Source organism: Pleurodeles waltl, chromosome 9, assembly GCF_031143425.1.
Source record: "Pleurodeles waltl isolate 20211129_DDA chromosome 9, aPleWal1.hap1.20221129, whole genome shotgun sequence".
Taxonomy (NCBI): domain Eukaryota; kingdom Metazoa; phylum Chordata; class Amphibia; order Caudata; family Salamandridae; genus Pleurodeles; species Pleurodeles waltl.
In genome coordinates, this window is record NC_090448.1 from 1,011,187,030 (window position 1) to 1,011,206,958 (window position 19,929).

General features: G+C 47.8%; 1 protein-coding gene across 1 annotated transcript in view; it reads right to left on the reverse strand.

Moving 5' to 3' along the window:
- Positions 1-19,929, reverse strand: part of SEC23A (SEC23 homolog A, COPII coat complex component) — a 754,311-nt gene that overhangs the window by 611,594 nt on the left and 122,788 nt on the right. Inside the window, exon 7 of the mRNA XM_069208610.1 lies at positions 146-290. Within this exon, the coding sequence (XP_069064711.1) occupies positions 146-290 (145 nt within the window). The remainder of the gene's footprint in view (positions 1-145; positions 291-19,929) is intronic.

The following is a 19,929-nucleotide window of genomic DNA, read 5'->3' on the forward strand; positions in this document are numbered from 1 at the left end:
TATTGGGTATGAAATGGAGCAATACTTTATATGTCGAAACTGAACTGCAGAACTTTGCACTCATTTACACAATCATCCATCCCCAAGTGATTTTTATTCACCACTATTCTGCAGAACATTATCACTAATGAAAATAAACCATTACCTCAAGAAGTCCAACAGCTATGGAAAGTGCTACACCAGAAGAACGCAAAGGTCGTTTCCCTTGTGGAACTGGCCAAGGGTCCCGCTGCAGCTCTCCAAGAAGATCTGTGAGATTCATGTCAATTTTCTGCACAGGTTGTAAGAATCTGTATCAACAGAATGAATACAAACAAATGTACTGAATCATTTGGATAAACTATTCTTAATAAAAACAGAACCTAAATATGCATTCTATCTAGAAAAGAGCAAAATGTGCATTGTCAATTAGGTTCCTCTTCAAAATGCTACTATATGGAATACACTGGATTTTGTTTCAAATGCATATAATGTAATGGCTTGGGTTGGGTTATAATGAAGGAAAGGTTAACTAAACCAGTAATCCTAGCTCTCCATCACATAAGTAAAGCACCTACAATGTTGATGATGTAGATGACTGCATAGGAATAACTGTTTAGCAGGGACGCTGGTAGTGTTCTGGTCATGGTCTGTAGTTTCCCCCCCCAAGTCTGATCAGGGTTCAAAGCAACATTTGATTGGGAGTGCATTTAACCAGAGTTTAGCTGCATGTTTATCTGTACAACGAGTTCAGAATACTTTGGGGCTGAGGAGAAGGCTTGTCAGTTGAGAGTTCGGAGAAAGGGGACAAGCAAAAAAGGGGTGAAGATCATCAGCTATATCAGTTTCAGTAACCCCGAAGATATCTTTGGGCAGCTCCCGCACAAAGTAGGTCTTTATTAAGAGTACTGCACGGGCGTCTCTCAGACTTATCCTGAGAGGATATGTACCTGAAACTATTAACTGTGTACACTTTATGGACCAGGTGTTATTCAACTACTTTCGGATCATGGGGTTACCCAACTACAGTGGTCTGGTCCAGCAACAAAGGAAGTCCTTCGAAGCAGCCAAACAAAGTCTAGGCCATGAATATTTTATGCCTCGATTCACAGCAAAACTTAAAGCATGTTTCAATTCCAAACCACTGTTCTTTAACATACCTTAGGAAGCCTGGGACTGGGTAGCAAAAAACAAAGACTTCACTTAGAAACATAACCAGCGAAACCGCAACCTAATACTTAGGGTTATACGCTTTGGGTCAGATGAGACCAACTGGGGAAATAGGCGATCAGTCCCCAGCTCAACAGACAATAAAAACACCTACCCTAGATATTTAAGCCTCGTGGTGAATACTCAAACCGTACAGATGTCTTCCACTTGGCATGTTATTGTCCAATAACTCAAAAATACTAGTGCCCTGTTATCCAGAGATTAACCCATGTGTTGGGATGACCTATAACCTAAGCTAATGCTGATATAGGTATTAGAAATACACACAATGTGAATTACAGTTGGATCCACAGGTTGACGCAGCAAGACATTCAGTATTTTTCATATTATATTGCAATGGAACTTGTGTCGTGACTGCTCTGCCGCTTGTTAAACATCAATAAAAAGATCACAATAAAAAAAGTTATGTGACCTGAAGTTCTTAGAAACCCTTATTGATTGCAGGAGTAGTTAGCATTCATTTGAAAGTCAGAAGGAACTTTAGAGTTTCCCAGTTTGCAACACAAAATTGAGGACTACTTCTGGCGCACCAAACACAGAAGTGTTGGAACCATTATCCAACAGCTTGTGGTTCCCAAGCTATAGTTAGAAGATATGGTGACACTTTGTAGGAAGTTGGCTCTGTATGTGCTATTTCAAAGTAAGGAATAGCATGCACAGAGTCCAAGGGTTCCCCTTAGAGGTAAAATAGTGGTAAAAATAGATAATACTAATGCTCTATTTTGTGGTAGTGTGGTCGAGCAGTAGGCTTATCCAAGGAGTAGTGTTAAGCATTTGTTGTACATACACATAGACAATAAATGAGGTACACACACTCAGAGACAAATCCAGCCAATAGGTTTTGTATAGAAAAATATCTTTTCTTAGTTTATTTTAAGAACCACAGGTTCAAATTTAACATGTAATATCTTGTTTGAAAGGTATTGCAGGTAAGTACATTAGGAACTTCAAATCATAAAAATTGCATGTATACTTTTCAAGTTATTGACAAATAGCTGTTTTAAAAGTGGACACAGTGCAATTTTCACAGTTCCTGGGGGAGGTAAGTTTTTGTTAATTTTACCAGGTAAGTAAGACACTTACGGGGTTCAGTTCTTGGTCCAAGGTAGCCCACCGTTGGGGGTTCAGAGCAACCCCAAAGTCACCACACCAGCAGCTCAGGGCCGGTCGGGTGCAGAGTTCAAAGTGGTGCCCCAAAACACATAGGCTAGAATGGAGAGAAGGGGGTGCCCCGGTTCCGGTCTGCTTGCAGGTAAGTACCCGCGTCTTCGGAGGGCAGACCAGGGGGGTTTTGTAGGGCACCGGGGGGGACACAAGTCCACACAGAAATTTCACCCTCAGCGGCACGGGAGCGGCCGGGTGCAGTGTAGAAACAAGCGTCGGGTTCGCAATGTTAGTCTATGAGAGATCTCGGGATCTCTTCAGCGCTGCAGGCAGGCAAGGGGGGGGTTCCTCGGGGAAACCTCCACTTGGGCAAGGGAGAGGGACTCCTGGGGGTCACTTCTCCAGTGAAAGTCCGGTCCTTCAGGTCCTGGGGGCTGCGGGTGCAGGGTCTCTCCCAGGCGTCGGGACTTTGGATTCAAAGAGTCGCGGTCAGGGGAAGCCTCGGGATTCCCTCTGCAGGCGGCGCTGTGGGGGCTCAGGGGGGACAGGTTTTGGTACTCACAGTATCAGAGTAGTCCTGGGGTCCCTCCTGAGGTGTTGGATCTCCACCAGCCGAGTCGGGGTCGCCGGGTGCAGGGTTGCAAGTCTCACGCTTCTTGCGGGGAGCTTGCAGGGTTCTTTCAAGGCTGCTGGAAACAAAGTTGCAGCCTTTCTTGGAGCAGGTCCGCTGTCCTCGGGAGTTTCTTGTCTTTTCGAAGCAGGGGCAGTCCTCAGAGGATGTCGAGGTCGCTGGTCCCTTTGGAAGGCGTCGCTGGAGCAGGATCTTTGGAAGGCAGGAGACAGGCCGGTGAGTTTCTGGAGCCAAGGCAGTTGTCGTCTTCTGGTCTTCCGCTGCAGGGGTTTTCAGCTAGGCAGTCCTTCTTCTTGTAGTTGCAGGAATCTAATTTTCTAGGGTTCAGGGTAGCCCTTAAATACTAAATTTAAGGGCGTGTTTAGGTCTGGGGGGTTAGTAGCCAATGGCTACTAGCCCTGAGGGTGGGTACACCCTCTTTGTGTCTCCTCCCAAGGGGAGGGGGTCACAATCCTAACCCTATTGGGGGAATCCTCCATCTGCAAGATGGAGGATTTCTAAAAGTTAGAGTCACTTCAGCTCAGGACACCTTAGGGGCTGTCCTGACTGGCCAGTGACTCCTCCTTGTTGCTTTCTTTGTTCCCTCCAGCCTTGCCGCCAAAAGTGGGGGCCGTGGCCGGAGGGGGCGGGCAACTCCACTAAGCTGGAGTGCCCTGCTGGGCTGTGACAAAGGGGTGAGCCTTTGAGGCTCACCGCCAGGTGTCACAGCTCCTGCCTGGGGGAGGTGTTAGCATCTCCACCCAGTGCAGGCTTTGTTACTGGCCTCAGAGTGACAAAGGCACTCTCCCCATGGGGCCAGCAACATGTCTCTGGTGTGGCAGGCTGCTGGAACTAGTCAGCCTACACAGACAGTCGGTTAAGTTTCAGGGGGCACCGCTAAGGTGCCCTCTGTGGTGTATTTTACAATAAAATGTACACTGGCATCAGTGTGCATTTATTGTGCTGAGAAGTTTGATACCAAACTTCCCAGTTTTCAGTGTAGCCATTATGGTGCTGTGGAGTTCGTGTTCGACAGACTCCCAGACCATATACTCTTATGGCTACCCTGCACTTACAATGTCTAAGGTTTTGTTTAGACACTGTAGGGGTACCATGCTCATGCACTGGTACCCTCACCTATGGTATAGTGCACCCTGCCTTAGGGCTGTAAGGCCTGCTAGAGGGGTGTCTTACCTATACTGCATAGGCAGTGAGAGGCTGGCATGGCACCCTGAGGGGAGTGCCATGTCGACTTACTCGTTTTGTCCTCACTAGCACACACAAGCTGGCAAGCAGTGTGTCTGTGCTGAGTGAGAGGTCTCCAGGGTGGCATAAGACATGCTGCAGCCCTTAGAGACCTTCCTTGGCATCAGGGCCCTTGGTACTAGAAGTACCAGTTACAAGGGACTTATCTGGATGCCAGGGTCTGCCAATTGTGGATACAAAAGTACAGGTTAGGGAAAGAACACTGGTGCTGGGGCCTGGTTAGCAGGCCTCAGCACACTTTCAATTGTAAACATAGCATCAGCAAAGGCAAAAAGTCAGGGGGCAACCATGCCAAGGAGGCATTTCCTTACACAACCCCCCCCCAAACGAAAGAGGATGAGACTAACCTTTCCCAAGAGAGTCTTCATTTTCTAAGTGGAAGAACCTGGAAAGGCCATCTGCATTGGCATGGGCAGTCCCAGGTCTGTGTTCCACTATAAAGTCCATTCCCTGTAGGGAGATGGACCACCTCAACAGTTTAGGATTTTCACCTTTCATTTGCATCAGCCATTTGAGAGGTCTGTGGTCAGTTTGAACTAGGAAGTGAGTCCCAAAGAGGTATGGTCTCAGCTTCTTCAGGGACCAAACCACAGCAAAGGCCTCCCTCTCAATGGCACTCCAACGCTGCTCCCTGGGGAGTAACCTCCTGCTAATGAAAGCAACAGGCTGGTCAAGGCCATCATCATTTGTTTGGGACAAAACTGCCCCTATCCCATGTTCAGAGGCATCAGTCTGCACAATGAACTGCTTAGAATAATCTGGAGCTTTGAGAACTGGTGCTGAGCACATTGCCTGTTTCAGGGTGTCAAAGGCCTGTTGGCATTCCACAGTCCAGTTCACTTTCTTGGGCATTTTCTTGGAGGTGAGTTCAGTGAGGGCTGTCACAATGGATCCATATCCCTTCACAAACCTCCTGTAATACCCAGTCAAGCCAAGGAATGCCCTGACTTGAGTCTGGGTTTTTGGAGCTACCCAGTCCAGAATAGTCTGGATCTTGGGTTGGAGTGGCTGAACTTGGCCTCCACCTACAAGGTGGCCCAAGTAAACCACAGTTCCCTGCCCTATCTGGCATTTGGATGCCTTGATAGAGAGGCCTGCAGATTGCAGAGCCTTCAAAACCTTCTTCAGGTGGACCAGGTGATCCTGCCAGGTGGAGCTAAAGACAGCAATATCATCAAGATAAGCTGTGCTAAAGGACTCCAAGCCAGCAAGGACTTGATTCACCAACCTTTGGAAGGTGGCAGGGGCATTCTTTAAACCAAAGGGCATAACAGTAAACTGATAATGCCCATCAGGTGTGGAGAATGCTGTTTTCTCTTTTGCTCCAGGTGCCATTTTTATTTGCCAGTACCCTGCTGTCAAGTCAAAGGTACTTAGGAATTTGGCAGCACCTAATTTATCTATGAGCTCATCAGCTCTTGGAATTGGATGAGCATCTGTCTTGGTGACAGAATTGAGCCCTCTGTAGTCCACACAAAACCTCATCTCTTTCTTTCCATCTTTGGTGTGAGGTTTGGGGACTAAGACCACTGGGCTAGCCCAGGGGCTGTCAGAGCGCTCAATTACTCCCAATTCCAGCATCTTGTGGACTTCCACCTTGATGCTTTCCTTAACATGGTCAGATTGTCTAAAGATTTTGTTCTTGACAGGCATGCTGTCTCCTGTGTCCACATCATGGGTACACAGGTGTGTCTGACCAGGGGTTAAGGAGAAGAGTTCAGGAAACTGTTGTAGGACTCTCCTACAATCAGCTTGCTGTTGGCCAGAGAGGGTGTCTGAGTAGATCACTCCATCTACTGTGCCATCTTTTGGGTCTGATGACAGAAGATCAGGGAGAGGTTCACTCTCTGCCTCCTGATCCTCATCTGTTACCATCAACAGATTGACATCAGCCCTGTCGTGGAAGAGCTTAAGGCGGTTTACATGGATCACCCTCTTGGGGCTCCTGCTTGTGCCCAGGTCCACCAGGTAGGTGACCTGACTCTTCCTTTCTAGTACTGGGTAAGGGCCACTCCATTTGTCCTGGAGTGCCCTGGGAGCCACAGGCTCCAGAACCCAGACTTTCTGCCCTGGTTGGAACTCAACCAGTGCAGCCTTTTGGTCATACCAAAACTTCTGGAGCTGTTGGCTGGCCTCAAGGTTTTTGGTTGCTTTTTCCATGTACTCTGCCATTCTAGAGCGAAGGCCAAGTACATAGTCCACTATGTCCTGTTTAGGCTCATGGAGAGGTCTCTCCCAGCCTTCTTTAACAAGGGCAAGTGGTCCCCTTACAGGATGACCAAACAGAAGTTCAAAGGGTGAGAATCCTACTCCCTTCTGTGGCACCTCTCTGTAAGCGAAAAGCAGACATGGCAAGAGGACATCCCATCTCCTTTTGAGCTTTTCTGGGAGCCCCATGATCATGCCTTTTAATGTCTTGTTGAATCTCTCAACCAAGCCATTAGTTTGTGGATGGTATGGTGTAGTGAATTTATAAGTCACTCCACACTCATTCCACATGTGCTTTAGGTATGCTGACATGAAGTTGGTACCTCTGTCAGACACCACCTCCTTAGGGAAACCCACTCTGGTAAAGATACCAATGAGGGCCTTGGCTACTGCAGGGGCAGTAGTCGACCTAAGGGGAATAGCTTCAGGATACCTGGTAGCATGATCCACTACTACCAGGATATACATATTTCCTGAGGCTGTGGGAGGTTCTAGTGGACCAACTATGTCCACACCCACTCTTTCAAAGGGAACCCCCACCACTGGAAGTGGAATGAGGGGGGCCTTTGGATGCCCACCTGTCTTACCACTGGCTTGACAGGTGGGGCAGGAGAGGCAAAACTCCTTAACCATGTTGGACATATTGGGCCAGTAGAAGTGGTTGACTAACCTCTCCCACGTCTTGGTTTGTCCCAAATGTCCAGCAAGGGGAATGTCATGGGCCAATGTTAGGATGAACTTCCTGAACAGCTGAGGCACTACCACTCTCCTAGTGGCACCAGGTTTGGGGTCTCTGGCCTCAGTGTACAGGAGTCCATCTTCCCAATAGACCCTATGTGTTCCATTTTTCTTGCCTTTGGACTCTTCAGCAGCTTGCTGCCTAAGGCCTTCAAGAGAGGGACAGGTTTCTTGTCCCTTACACAGCTCCTCCCTTGAGGGTCCCCCTGGGCCTAAGAGCTCAACCTGATAAGGTTCAAGCTCCAAAGGCTCAGTTCCCTCAGAGGGCAGAACTTCTTCCTGAGAAGAGAGGTTCCCTTTCTTTTGCTGTGTTGCAGTTGGTTTCCCAACTGACTTTCCTGTTCTCTTGGTAGGCTGGGCCATTCTTCCAGACTCCAGCTCTACTTGTTCACCCTGTGCCTTGCACTGTGCTCTTGTTTTCACACACACCACTTCAGGGATACCCAGCATTGCTGCATGGGTTTTTAGTTCTACCTCAGCCCATGCTGAGGACTCCAGGTCATTTCCAAGCAGACAGTCCACTGGGATATTTGAGGAGACCACCACCTGTTTCAGGCCATTGACCCCTCCCCATTCTAAAGTAACCATTGCCATGGGATGTACTTTTCTCTGATTGTCAGCGTTGGTGACTGTGTAAGTTTTTCCAGTCAGGTATTGGCCAGGGGAAACCAGTTTCTCTGTCACCATGGTGACACTGGCACCTGTATCCCTCAGGCCCTCTATTCTAGTCCCATTAATTAAGAGTTGCTGTCTGTATTTTTGCATGTTAGGCGGCCAGACAGCTAATGTGGCTAAATCCACCCCACCCTCAGAAACTAGAGTAGCTTCAGTGTGGACCCTGATTTGCTCTGGGCACACTGTTGATCCCACTTGGAGACTAGCCATACCAGTGTTACCTGGATGGGAGTTTGGAGTGGAACCTTTCTTGGGACAGGCCTTGTCTCCAGTTTGGTGTCCATGCTGTTTACAGCTATGACACCAGGCCTTTTTGGGATCAAAGTTTTTACCCTTGTACCCATTGTTTTGTGAAGAGGCTCTGGGCCCACCCTCCTGTGCAGGTTTTTGGGGGCCTGTAAAAGACTCTTTACTATTTTTAGTTTTGGTTGTCTCATCACCCTTCCCCTGGGGAGTCTTTGTGACCCCTTTCTTTTGGTCACCCCCTGTTGAAGTCTTGGACACCCTTGTCTTGACCCAATGGTCCGCCTTCTTTCCCAATTCTTGGGGAGAAATTGGTCCTAGGTCTACCAGATGCTGATGCAGTTTATCATTGAAACAATTACTTAACAGGTGTTCTTTCACAAATAAATTGTACAGCCCATCATAATTACTTACACCACTGCCTTGAATCCAACCATCTAGTGTTTTCACTGAGTAGTCTACAAAGTCAACCCAGGTCTGGCTCGAGGATTTTTGAGCCCCCCTGAATCTAATCCTATACTCCTCAGTGGAGAATCCAAAGCCCTCAATCAGGGTACCCTTCATGAGGTCATAAGATTCTGCATCTTGTCCAGAGAGTGTGAGGAGTCTATCCCTACACTTTCCTGTGAACATTTCCCAAAGGAGAGCACCCCAGTGAGATCTGTTCACTTTTCTGGTTACACAAGCCCTCTCAAAAGCTGTGAACCATTTGGTGATGTCATCACCATCTTCATATTTAGTTACAATCCCTTTAGGGATTTTCAACATGTCAGGAGAATCTCTGACCCTATTTATGTTGCTGCCACCATTGATGGGTCCTAGGCCCATCTCTTGTCTTTCCCTCTCTATGGCTAGGATCTGTCTTTCCAAAGCCAATCTTTTGGCCATCCTGGCTAACTGGATGTCCTCTTCACTGGGGCTATCCTCAGTGATTTCAGAGGTGTTGGTCTCTCCTGTGAGGGAACCAGCATCTCTGACTATTATTTTAGGAGTCAGGGTTTGAGGGACCCTGTTCTCCCTAGATAGGACTGGTAGGGGGGAATTTTCCTCCAAGTCACTATCCTCTTCCTCTGAGTTGCCACCCTCAGAGGGGTTGGCCTTTTCAAACTCTGCCAAAAGCTCCTGGAGCTGTATTTTGGTAGGTTTTGGGCCCATTGTTATTTTCTTTATTTTACAGAGTGACCTTAGCTCCCTCATCTTAAGATGGAGGTAAGGTGTGGTGTCGAGTTCCACCACAGTCACATCTGTGCTAGACATTTTGCTTCTAAAAGTTGGAATACTTTTTAAGAATCTACAACTGGTTCTAGAATCTAATTCAAACTTTTACAAACTTTTAAACTCTAAAAGAAATGCTAAACAGGATCTAACACAAGGCCCTAGCAGGTCTTTTAAGAATTTAGAAAACTTTTCAAAATTGCAAAAATCAATTTCTAATGACAATTTTGGAATTTGTCGTGTGATCAGGTATTGGCTGAGTAGTCCAGCAAATGCAAAGTCTTGTACCCCACCGCTGATCCACCAATGTAGGAAGTTGGCTCTGTATGTGCTATTTCAAAGTAAGGAATAGCATGCACAGAGTCCAAGGGTTCCCCTTAGAGGTAAAATAGTGGTAAAAATAGATAATACTAATGCTCTATTTTGTGGTAGTGTGGTCGAGCAGTAGGCTTATCCAAGGAGTAGTGTTAAGCATTTGTTGTACATACACATAGACAATAAATGAGGTACACACACTCAGAGACAAATCCAGCCAATAGGTTTTGTATAGAAAAATATCTTTTCTTAGTTTATTTTAAGAACCACAGGTTCAAATTTAACATGTAATATCTTGTTTGAAAGGTATTGCAGGTAAGTACATTAGGAACTTCAAATCATAAAAATTGCATGTATACTTTTCAAGTTATTGACAAATAGCTGTTTTAAAAGTGGACACTTAGTGCAATTTTCACAGTTCCTGGGGGAGGTAAGTTTTTGTTAATTTTACCAGGTAAGTAAGACACTTACGGGGTTCAGTTCTTGGTCCAAGGTAGCCCACCGTTGGGGGTTCAGAGCAACCCCAAAGTCACCACACCAGCAGCTCAGGGCCGGTCGGGTGCAGAGTTCAAAGTGGTGCCCCAAAACACATAGGCTAGAATGGAGAGAAGGGGGTGCCCCGGTTCCGGTCTGCTTGCAGGTAAGTACCCGCGTCTTCGGAGGGCAGACCAGGGGGGTTTTGTAGGGCACCGGGGGGGACACAAGTCCACACAGAAATTTCACCCTCAGCGGCACGGGAGCGGCCGGGTGCAGTGTAGAAACAAGCGTCGGGTTCGCAATGTTAGTCTATGAGAGATCTCGGGATCTCTTCAGCGCTGCAGGCAGGCAAGGGGGGGGTTCCTCGGGGAAACCTCCACTTGGGCAAGGGAGAGGGACTCCTGGGGGTCACTTCTCCAGTGAAAGTCCGGTCCTTCAGGTCCTGGGGGCTGCGGGTGCAGGGTCTCTCCCAGGCGTCGGGACTTTGGATTCAAAGAGTCGCGGTCAGGGGAAGCCTCGGGATTCCCTCTGCAGGCGGCGCTGTGGGGGCTCAGGGGGGACAGGTTTTGGTACTCACAGTATCAGAGTAGTCCTGGGGTCCCTCCTGAGGTGTTGGATCTCCACCAGCCGAGTTGGGGTCGCCGGGTGCAGGGTTGCAAGTCTCACGCTTCTTGCGGGGAGCTTGCAGGGTTCTTTCAAGGCTGCTGGAAACAAAGTTGCAGCCTTTCTTGGAGCAGGTCCGCTGTCCTCGGGAGTTTCTTGTCTTTTCGAAGCAGGGGCAGTCCTCAGAGGATGTCGAGGTCGCTGGTCCCTTTGGAAGGCGTCGCTGGAGCAGGATCTTTGGAAGGCAGGAGACAGGCCGGTGAGTTTCTGGAGCCAAGGCAGTTGTCGTCTTCTGGTCTTCCGCTGCAGGGGTTTTCAGCTAGGCAGTCCTTCTTTTTGTAGTTGCAGGAATCTAATTTTCTAGGGTTCAGGGTAGCCCTTAAATACTAAATTTAAGGGCGTGTTTAGGTCTGGGGGGTTAGTAGCCAATGGCTACTAGCCCTGAGGGTGGGTACACCCTCTTTGTGTCTCCTCCCAAGGGGAGGGGGTCACAATCCTAACCCTATTGGGGGAATCCTCCATCTGCAAGATGGAGGATTTCTAAAAGTTAGAGTCACTTCAGCTCAGGACACCTTAGGGGCTGTCCTGACTGGCCAGTGACTCCTCCTTGTTGCTTTCTTTGTTCCCTCCAGCCTTGCCGCCAAAAGTGGGGGCCGTGGCCGGAGGGGGCGGGCAACTCCACTAAGCTGGAGTGCCCTGCTGGGCTGTGACAAAGGGGTGAGCCTTTGAGGCTCACCGCCAGGTGTCACAGCTCCTGCCTGGGGGAGGTGTTAGCATCTCCACCCAGTGCAGGCTTTGTTACTGGCCTCAGAGTGACAAAGGCACTCTCCCCATGGGGCCAGCAACATGTCTCTGGTGTGGCAGGCTGCTGGAACTAGTCAGCCTACACAGACAGTCGGTTAAGTTTCAGGGGGCACCTCTAAGGTGCCCTCTGTGGTGTATTTTACAATAAAATGTACACTGGCATCAGTGTGCATTTATTGTGCTGAGAAGTTTGATACCAAACTTCCCAGTTTTCAGTGTAGCCATTATGGTGCTGTGGAGTTCGTGTTTGACAGACTCCCAGACCATATACTCTTATGGCTACCCTGCACTTACAATGTCTAAGGTTTTGTTTAGACACTGTAGGGGTACCATGCTCATGCACTGGTACCCTCACCTATGGTATAGTGCACCCTGCCTTAGGGCTGTAAGGCCTGCTAGAGGGGTGTCTTACCTATACTGCATAGGCAGTGAGAGGCTGGCATGGCACCCTGAGGGGAGTGCCATGTCGACTTACTCGTTTTGTCCTCACTAGCACACACAAGCTGGCAAGCAGTGTGTCTGTGCTGAGTGAGAGGTCTCCAGGGTGGCATAAGACATGCTGCAGCCCTTAGAGACCTTCCTTGGCACCAGGGCCCTTGGTACTAGAAGTACCAGTTACAAGGGACTTATCTGGATGCCAGGGTCTGCCAATTGTGGATACAAAAGTACAGGTTAGGGAAAGAACACTGGTGCTGGGGCCTGGTTAGCAGGCCTCAGCACACTTTCAATTGTAAACATAGCATCAGCAAAGGCAAAAAGTCAGGGGGCAACCATGCCAAGGAGGCATTTCCTTACACACTTCAACTCAAATCTAGAGTGCCACTTTGTGCCCTGAATGCAACAAAAAAAAAAAAAGTCGTCAAGCGGGTGCCCTCAAGTCCCTGAGTGAGGTCACTCGAAAATCGGCTAGCCATTTACAAGATACAGGTCTTTGAAACTTGTAATACTCTTGAGAACAGACTGTGAGGTCCCATTCTATTCCTGAAGCTTCATCCCTCATGTGCCTTCTCTTCACAATTACATACATCCCTTGGGCTCAGCTTCTGAAGCAGTATTTTGTACTGCTTGAGGAACATGGTCTACCCAAACCTCCCAAAAACAAAAACATTAACAGACTCCAAAGACTTCAAAAGCGTGGAGCTAGACTTTGCCTCAACCTTCGTAAATGGGATCAAATCTAATGAACCCGTAAAAGCACTCTACTAGCACACTGCAGACAGTACGAATTAATTAAAGGTTCTGTGCACAGACCAAAAAGCATGCTGGTATATCTACAGAAACTGGCATTTACTTTAACCTTTGATCATCAGATCAACTACTGATTTAGGAGGCTGAATGTTCTGCCCTACTTCAGACTGCGAGGGAACGAAGTGAAAGGAATGCAAAGAATACAGCACTCTTTGTCTAAGTAATTAATTTATTTAGGCACTTCCTAGGTTACACGAAGATAATAATGTGAGCACTTACGGTGAAGGCGGCAATAGACGCGCAACTCACAGCAGTAGAATATTAATGATCAAAGAGTATGCAATACATCAACAAACAATGAATATATATATATATATATATATATATATATATATATATATATATATATATTTGTGCAGTGACTACGTATTCATGCATGCACACAGCAAAACAAAATATTAAGAATTAAAAATGCATCACCATGGGGCTTGACTCAGACATCATCCCTTATCTGCCAACTTCACGTTGTGGAACCCTGACAACCGAAAGACAAAAGAGGATCAAACTAATGGGATTATTCCCTGGGCAATGCGTCCATTTCCGGAAATGAGTTCCTTTCGTTTCAGCTGTCAAGCTTCCCCACCTTATATTCTTTAAACAAACTTAAGAGGAAGGTTCTGAAAACCACCCTCCCTTTGAGTAAGTTGTGAAATTCACACGCTGGACATATCAGGTCAGTGTTGATAAAACACGCATCAGACTGGCCAAATCTCACTGTGTGTTTCCAAGGCCGAGCTGTACCCTACTCTACCATAAACATTCTCAGCCTGGTACCTTCTAAGCCACATTCCTCCCCCATGTTTTGTTCCTTTCCCTGGTGAGAAGAGCGAAAAAAGGGTAACAAGCTGTGCGCAGAAAAATATCTGCGCCACCAATGTGATGGCATTTGAAGCTAAGCAAACACAAATGATCGACGGAATGCGGAACCAATCAAACATTCACCCCAGCCACGAATCTGGGTTTAATCCATCAATTCTTTTGCTCACCATGCCACTCCAGTTTGAACCCAGCCATATGCAAATCAGTCTTGACCCTGTTCCCCATAGGAACAGTCCAGCCCGAACTGCCAGGCCAGGTTCTCCCTGGACGGGAAACAAGCATCCTGGGACCGGTTTCAGGGTATCACCCAGGCTAGCTTGAATCCAGTGTCACAGTGAGCCCGGTACCCACGTCTGGGCATACCCGGCGCACTTATGGCGACAAAAGCAAAGCAAACACAAATGATGGATGGAATGCGGAACCAATCAAACATTCACCCCCAGTCACAAATCTGGGTTTAATCCATCAATTCTTTTGCTCACCAATTGAAGCTAGGCTAGGCACAAAATGGAGTCAGTGGTCAATATGGAGCCAGTGGTTAAATATAGATAGCATTAAAATGAAACAGAGAAAATCATGTACAAACACAGTGAAATGTTCTCAGCCTGAATCTGAATTCCACAATGAACATGTAGTTGAGTAAACCTTTGAAACCAAACTACTCAAGCTTGCCATGAACTCTACTCAAAGAACAGGGGTCGCTAGGAAACAATTTCAGACACTCCTAATCTTAGTCAGGAGAGCCCTCCAAGTTCCAGCCCCTCTTTTGCACTCCTCATGCAAGTGTCAAGTGTTCTGAAGTAAGTGAAAGAAGACACAAGCTTATGAATAAATAAATAGGGGAACCCCAGACATCCTGGTACCCTGAACTATGTGGAGACTAGTGGGAGCCATAATTCATCCCCTAAAATGTGTCCAGTAACAACCGTTACAGCTTCAGAGAACTCAAGCACCAGCATACCAAACACTCATAACCAAGAAAGGCAGTATACTTTAGGTATCATCCAATAATGAAATTACTTACCTTCAGTGATACTCTGCTCCGAACCTTTAAATCATTCCCTACCACCAGTTTGGAAGTCAGAAATTCCAAAAAGAAAACATTTTTCTACTTTCCTCTTTTCTCAGAATAGTATTAAGACTGAAACAGCCAAAAAACACATCAGAAAAAACTTTTATTTTTTTATTTTTTAGAGAGTGTATGTCTCTTTAAACCTTTTTTAGGTGGTGACCAAGATGGTGCCTGAGTAGAAGCACCTCTGTATCACTCCAGGGCCAGTCTTCGCCAACCAGTGTACCCTGCCTACCAATCATAAGATCTCTCTCAGAAGCTTACAGGTGACATTGTCGGGACAGCCGGAAGCTGAAATCTGCAGCCCGGAACACCCGGACTATTGAGAACTGTGCTGAAGGGCTTGCACCAAGTCAAAATGGCACCCGTTGCAGATCCCCGCTTCTTAAGAGGCCCTTTGAAGACACAGCCGCTGATGCAGCAGTGTGGACACATCTTGACACCCCTGTCCAATGCTTTATGAGACCCTTACCGCCCCCCATCACAACCTGGGCCTGCACATATCAGGGATCAAGCGGGCCCACTGCGGACCTTGGTGGAATCACTCCCCCCTGATAGCACGGAGGCATCCGCTGGCTTATGGCCGATGGGCACAATGGTACCTGCTGCGGATCCCCTTGTTAGAGGTCCCACCAAGCTACAACCACAGGGGCAGAAGTAAGAAAGCCTGGTATCCCTCCCAACCTACCACATGAAGCGTCCTGGGATCCGCAATGCTCCACCTCATAGTCTGGACCCCATATTCACTAGGGACCAACGGGGCCTGCTGTGGATCTTAATAGAGCACCTCCCACTGTGGACGGAGGCATCAGCCGCTGCACAATGTGGTCAGTGATGTGACACAAACCTGCATCTGCCCCATCAATACCACACTGGCAGCGATCAATGGGCGTGCATGAGTCCTGTGGTGCGGGGGACCCCCTGAATAAGACTTGCAGTTAGGACTGCACGAGGCACAGACCAGTGCCACAGGGCCTGGCGGGCTAGGGAACCATCATTTGCCTCAGTCCAGTGTAATGCTATCTGTATTTAACCACAGGCTCCAACTTGACCACTGACTTCATTTTGTGCTTAGCTTAGCCTCCAACACCGTCACATTGGTGGCGCCGGTATTTTTCCATGCACAGCTTGTTAACATGTTTTTTGCTCTTTTCTCACCAAGGACAGGAATATAACATGGAGGAGTAGCAGAGATAAGGATGTACCAGGCTAAGAATGTAATGGTACAGCAGGGTACAGCTCAGTCTTGGAAGTACACCTTGGGATCTGTCTGATTTCTAGCGTGTTCTTTCAACATTGACCTGATACAGCCAGCATTTGAACAACTTACTCGATGGGAGGGGGTTTCTAGAACCTTCCTTTTACGTTTGTTTAAAGTATATAAGGTGGGGAAGCTTGGCAACTGTAAGAAGAAGGAACTCGTTTGGGAAGGGACACCTTGCCCAGAAAATAAATCCTATTGCGGTTTAGGCTAGCTTCTGTTTCGGCTGTCCCCGGGTTCCACGACCAGAAGTTAGCAGGCAAAGGGATGAAGTTGGTGGTGTATTGCATTTTCTTTGTTTCTGGGATCAATATTATTCTACTACTGCAATTATTTTTAGAATTGCACTTGTGTTGCTGCATTTGAAATAGAAGCTCATGTTATTCTTTTTGCTCAGGAAACTTGGGAAGTGCCTTACAAAATTCATTACTCAGACCAAGAGTGCTGAATTCTTTGCATTCCTTTCAATTCCTCTCAGTCTGAAGCAGAGCAGAACACTCCAGTTATTAGGTTGGACAGACTGGGGCTGCAGGCATCACAATACCTTCTAGCACAACTGAGGGGAGCTTCAGGCACTGGAAAAACGGACTGCTGCTCTGCAGCTCATAAGATTTGGAGTCCCAGAGAGTGAGTGGTGGTCACTCACTGGACCGCATCTCCACATCAGGCTGCCATTACCTACGTGCCTGTGGCCTCCCATTTGCCAGACGGAAATAATCTCCAGAGGTTTGGCCTTGCTCAACACAGCTACCCGCAATACAAGGTAAGGCGACTGACTCTCGATACTAGCATGGCGGGTCACCGGTCCAAGAGCGATTCCACAGTGAAGGACATGCTTCCAAAACTGCCTTCTAAAAAAATCCTGAACCTCTACACAATGCCTGACCTTTGGATCTGGCAACCCACGATGCGCAACCACGTAGACACAGATGTACCAATCGCTCGCTCTTTCAAGGAGGCCCATTTTGGCAAACTTAGGGAAGACACAGCCGCCCTCCTGGAAGAGGTTGTTATAGACATTAAAGAGGTTAAAAGAGTTGTGGTGGCGATCAGCCACATGGTGGTTTTCATGGCACAGAACACAAGGTAAGAGGAGCTGGACAACCACAGGCATTAGCTACTGGAATTACAAGACCAAAACACAGAAGTACAAATCCACCTGGAGGATCTTGTGAACAGATCCCACCACTTAAACATCAGAAATAAAGGCATCCCCCTCCAAGCAGACTCTGATAATCTGGAGAACTAAGTTATTTGCCTCTTTTGTCACAAACTCCCAGATCTCGCTGGGAAGGACATCGCCCTTGACAGCATAGAGAGGGCAGCTAAACATCAGACGCACCAGGCACACCACAGGACATACTAACCTACATCCACTACTTTCAACAGAAAGAAGTCATAATGTCGGTATCCCCATGACTCTGCAGATGCACAACTTACTTTGAGTAGCTACTACTTTCTTACTCAGGAAAGGGGGGGGTCATATACAAGTGGGGCCACACCTTCTGCTTGATTCTTGTGTGGAACAAAGAAACACATGATCCACACTATTGAGGAGGCATCTTGGGACAAGAAGATCCCAAAGAAGAAACAGACCAGCATACTGTGCTCTGAAAAACCCCAGCACTCATCAGTACCAGCAGAAGAGAATGCCACCCCTCTAAGAGAAAAACTCAAACCTACTACGGACAAGACCCACCAAGAACGCTCAGCCTTACTCCACCAATCCAGAAAGATGACCCTCTCCAAGACCACAAGCTCGCATAACCACTTGGCGGCACAGTCCAGAGGCCAAACACACAGCAGGCCCACCCTCAGAGCCTATATCTCCTGACCCCCAGAGGGGATCTGTCCCTAGAGGCAGACCAAACTCGTGGACTGACTTCAACATGCCACAGCAATGAGTCTGTAAAGACTATGTTCCCTGATCAGTTTCCACTCATACATGCTAACTACAGACAGGATCCCCAAAGAACAAAGTTACTTACCTTCGGTAAAGCTTTTTCTGGTGGATACAATAGCTACCTGTGGATTCCTCAACTTATGAATTCACCCTTGCCCAGCATCCGACGGAAAATCTTCTTCCCAGCTCTCCACGTCGACGAGGACGTCACAATTGCACGGCTCCAAGCGACTCCGTCTGACATCACTGTGCCAATAAGAGGTCCTCGGCAGCGTGCGGACATCAGTATCACCCATTTTTTACGTGCCTTTGAGGCAAACAGGTGAGAACAGACTCCACAATAACTCCAATAAATACACACACATCAGACTGGCAACGGGGAGGCGGGGAGGACCGTGAGGAATCCACAGGTAGCTATTGTATCCACCAGAAAAAGCGTTACCGACGGTGAGTAACTTGTTCTTCTGATGGATACAAACTACCTGTGGATTCCTCACCTTATGAATAGAGTCCCAAAGCAGTACCGCACTCGGAGGTGGGTGCCTGTCTGATTATACCAAGAAATCCTGCAACACAGATCGTGCAAAATGGCCGTCCCTCTGAACCTCAGAGTCCAAGCAGTAGTGCTTTGCGAAGGTATGGAGGGACGCTCAAGTTGCTGCCATGCAAATATCCACCACCAGAACCCCCCTTGCCAGGGCCAAAGTAGCAGACTTAGCCCTGGTGGAGTGGGCTCGGATACCCTCATGGGGAAACCTTTTCGCCGAGTAGCAGATCTTGATACAAAGGATAACCCACCAGGAGATAGTTCTTTTATGGACTGCTCTGCCCTTCCTCTGTCCAATATACCCCACAAACAGTTGATCTTCCAGGCGAAAGTCCTTTGTCCTTTCAATGTAAAAACTAAGCGCCCTTTTAGGGTCCAAGCCGTGAAGCCTTTCTTCCTCCTTCGAGGGGTGAGGAGGAGGGTAGAAAGATGCAAGAGTAATAGTCTGTCCTATATGAAAAGGAGTGACAACTTTTGGCAGGAAAGCCGCCCTGGTTTTCAACACCACTTTATCTCGGAAAAACAAGGTAAAGGGGGGGGGGTTAACAGAAATAGTTTGGAGCTCACTAACCTGCCTAGCTCAGGTTATGGCAACAAGAAAAACTGTCTTAAGCACTAAAAACCTTAACTGGCAAGAGTGCATGGGCTCAAAAGGTGACCCCATTAAAAAGGTTAAAACAAGATTTAGGTCCCACTGAGGCACATGATTAGGAGTGGGAGTAAACGTATTAAGTAAACCCTTAAGAAACCGAACTACAATAAGTGATTTAAACAATGAGGGCTGATCCGGGAGGCAAAGAAAGGCTGACAGAGCAGCTAAATAACCCTTAACCGTAGCCACTGACCAACCCTTCTTTGCTAAGTCCAAAGCAAATAATAAAATATCAGAAAGGTGGGCCTTCAAAGGGTCACTTTGCTTTTCTCCACACCAAGCCACAAATTTTGCCCACCTGCCGGCATAAACGGACTTAGTGGAGTGTCGCCTGGTCGATAAAATAACATCCACTACATCTGGTGGGAGAGAAAAGGAACTCAGGTTGCCCCGTTCAATCTCCAGGCATGAAGGTGCAGGCTCTGGAGGTGGGGGTGTAGAACCTGCCCCTGTGACTGCGAGAGGAGGTCTGCCCTGAGAGGTAGATGAACGGAGGGCACATCGATAGTTGGAGAAGGTCCGTGTACCACACCCTTCTTGGCCAATCTGGGGCTATTAAAATAACCTGAGCCCGATCTTGGCGAATCTTCCTCAGAACCCGAGGAATCAAGGGTATGGGGGGGAAACGGATAAAGCAACTGGTTGCCCCAAGATATCTGAAACGCATCCCCCGAAGCTCCTTGCACCGGATACTGGAGGCTGCAGAATGACGGGCAGTGCGCGTTCTCCTGAGTGGCAAACAGATCTATTACCGGAGAACCCCACATCTGAAAGATGTGCAGGACCAGATCCGGATGGAGACGCCACTCATGATCGGCCGAAAGAAGCCGACAGAGTCCACACGCACGTTGAGCACCCTGGCCAGATGATTTGCTACCAAGCAAATCCGATGAACCTGAAGCCAGTACCAGAGACGCAGAGCTTCTCTGCGGAGAAAATACGACCCTACTCCTCCCTGCT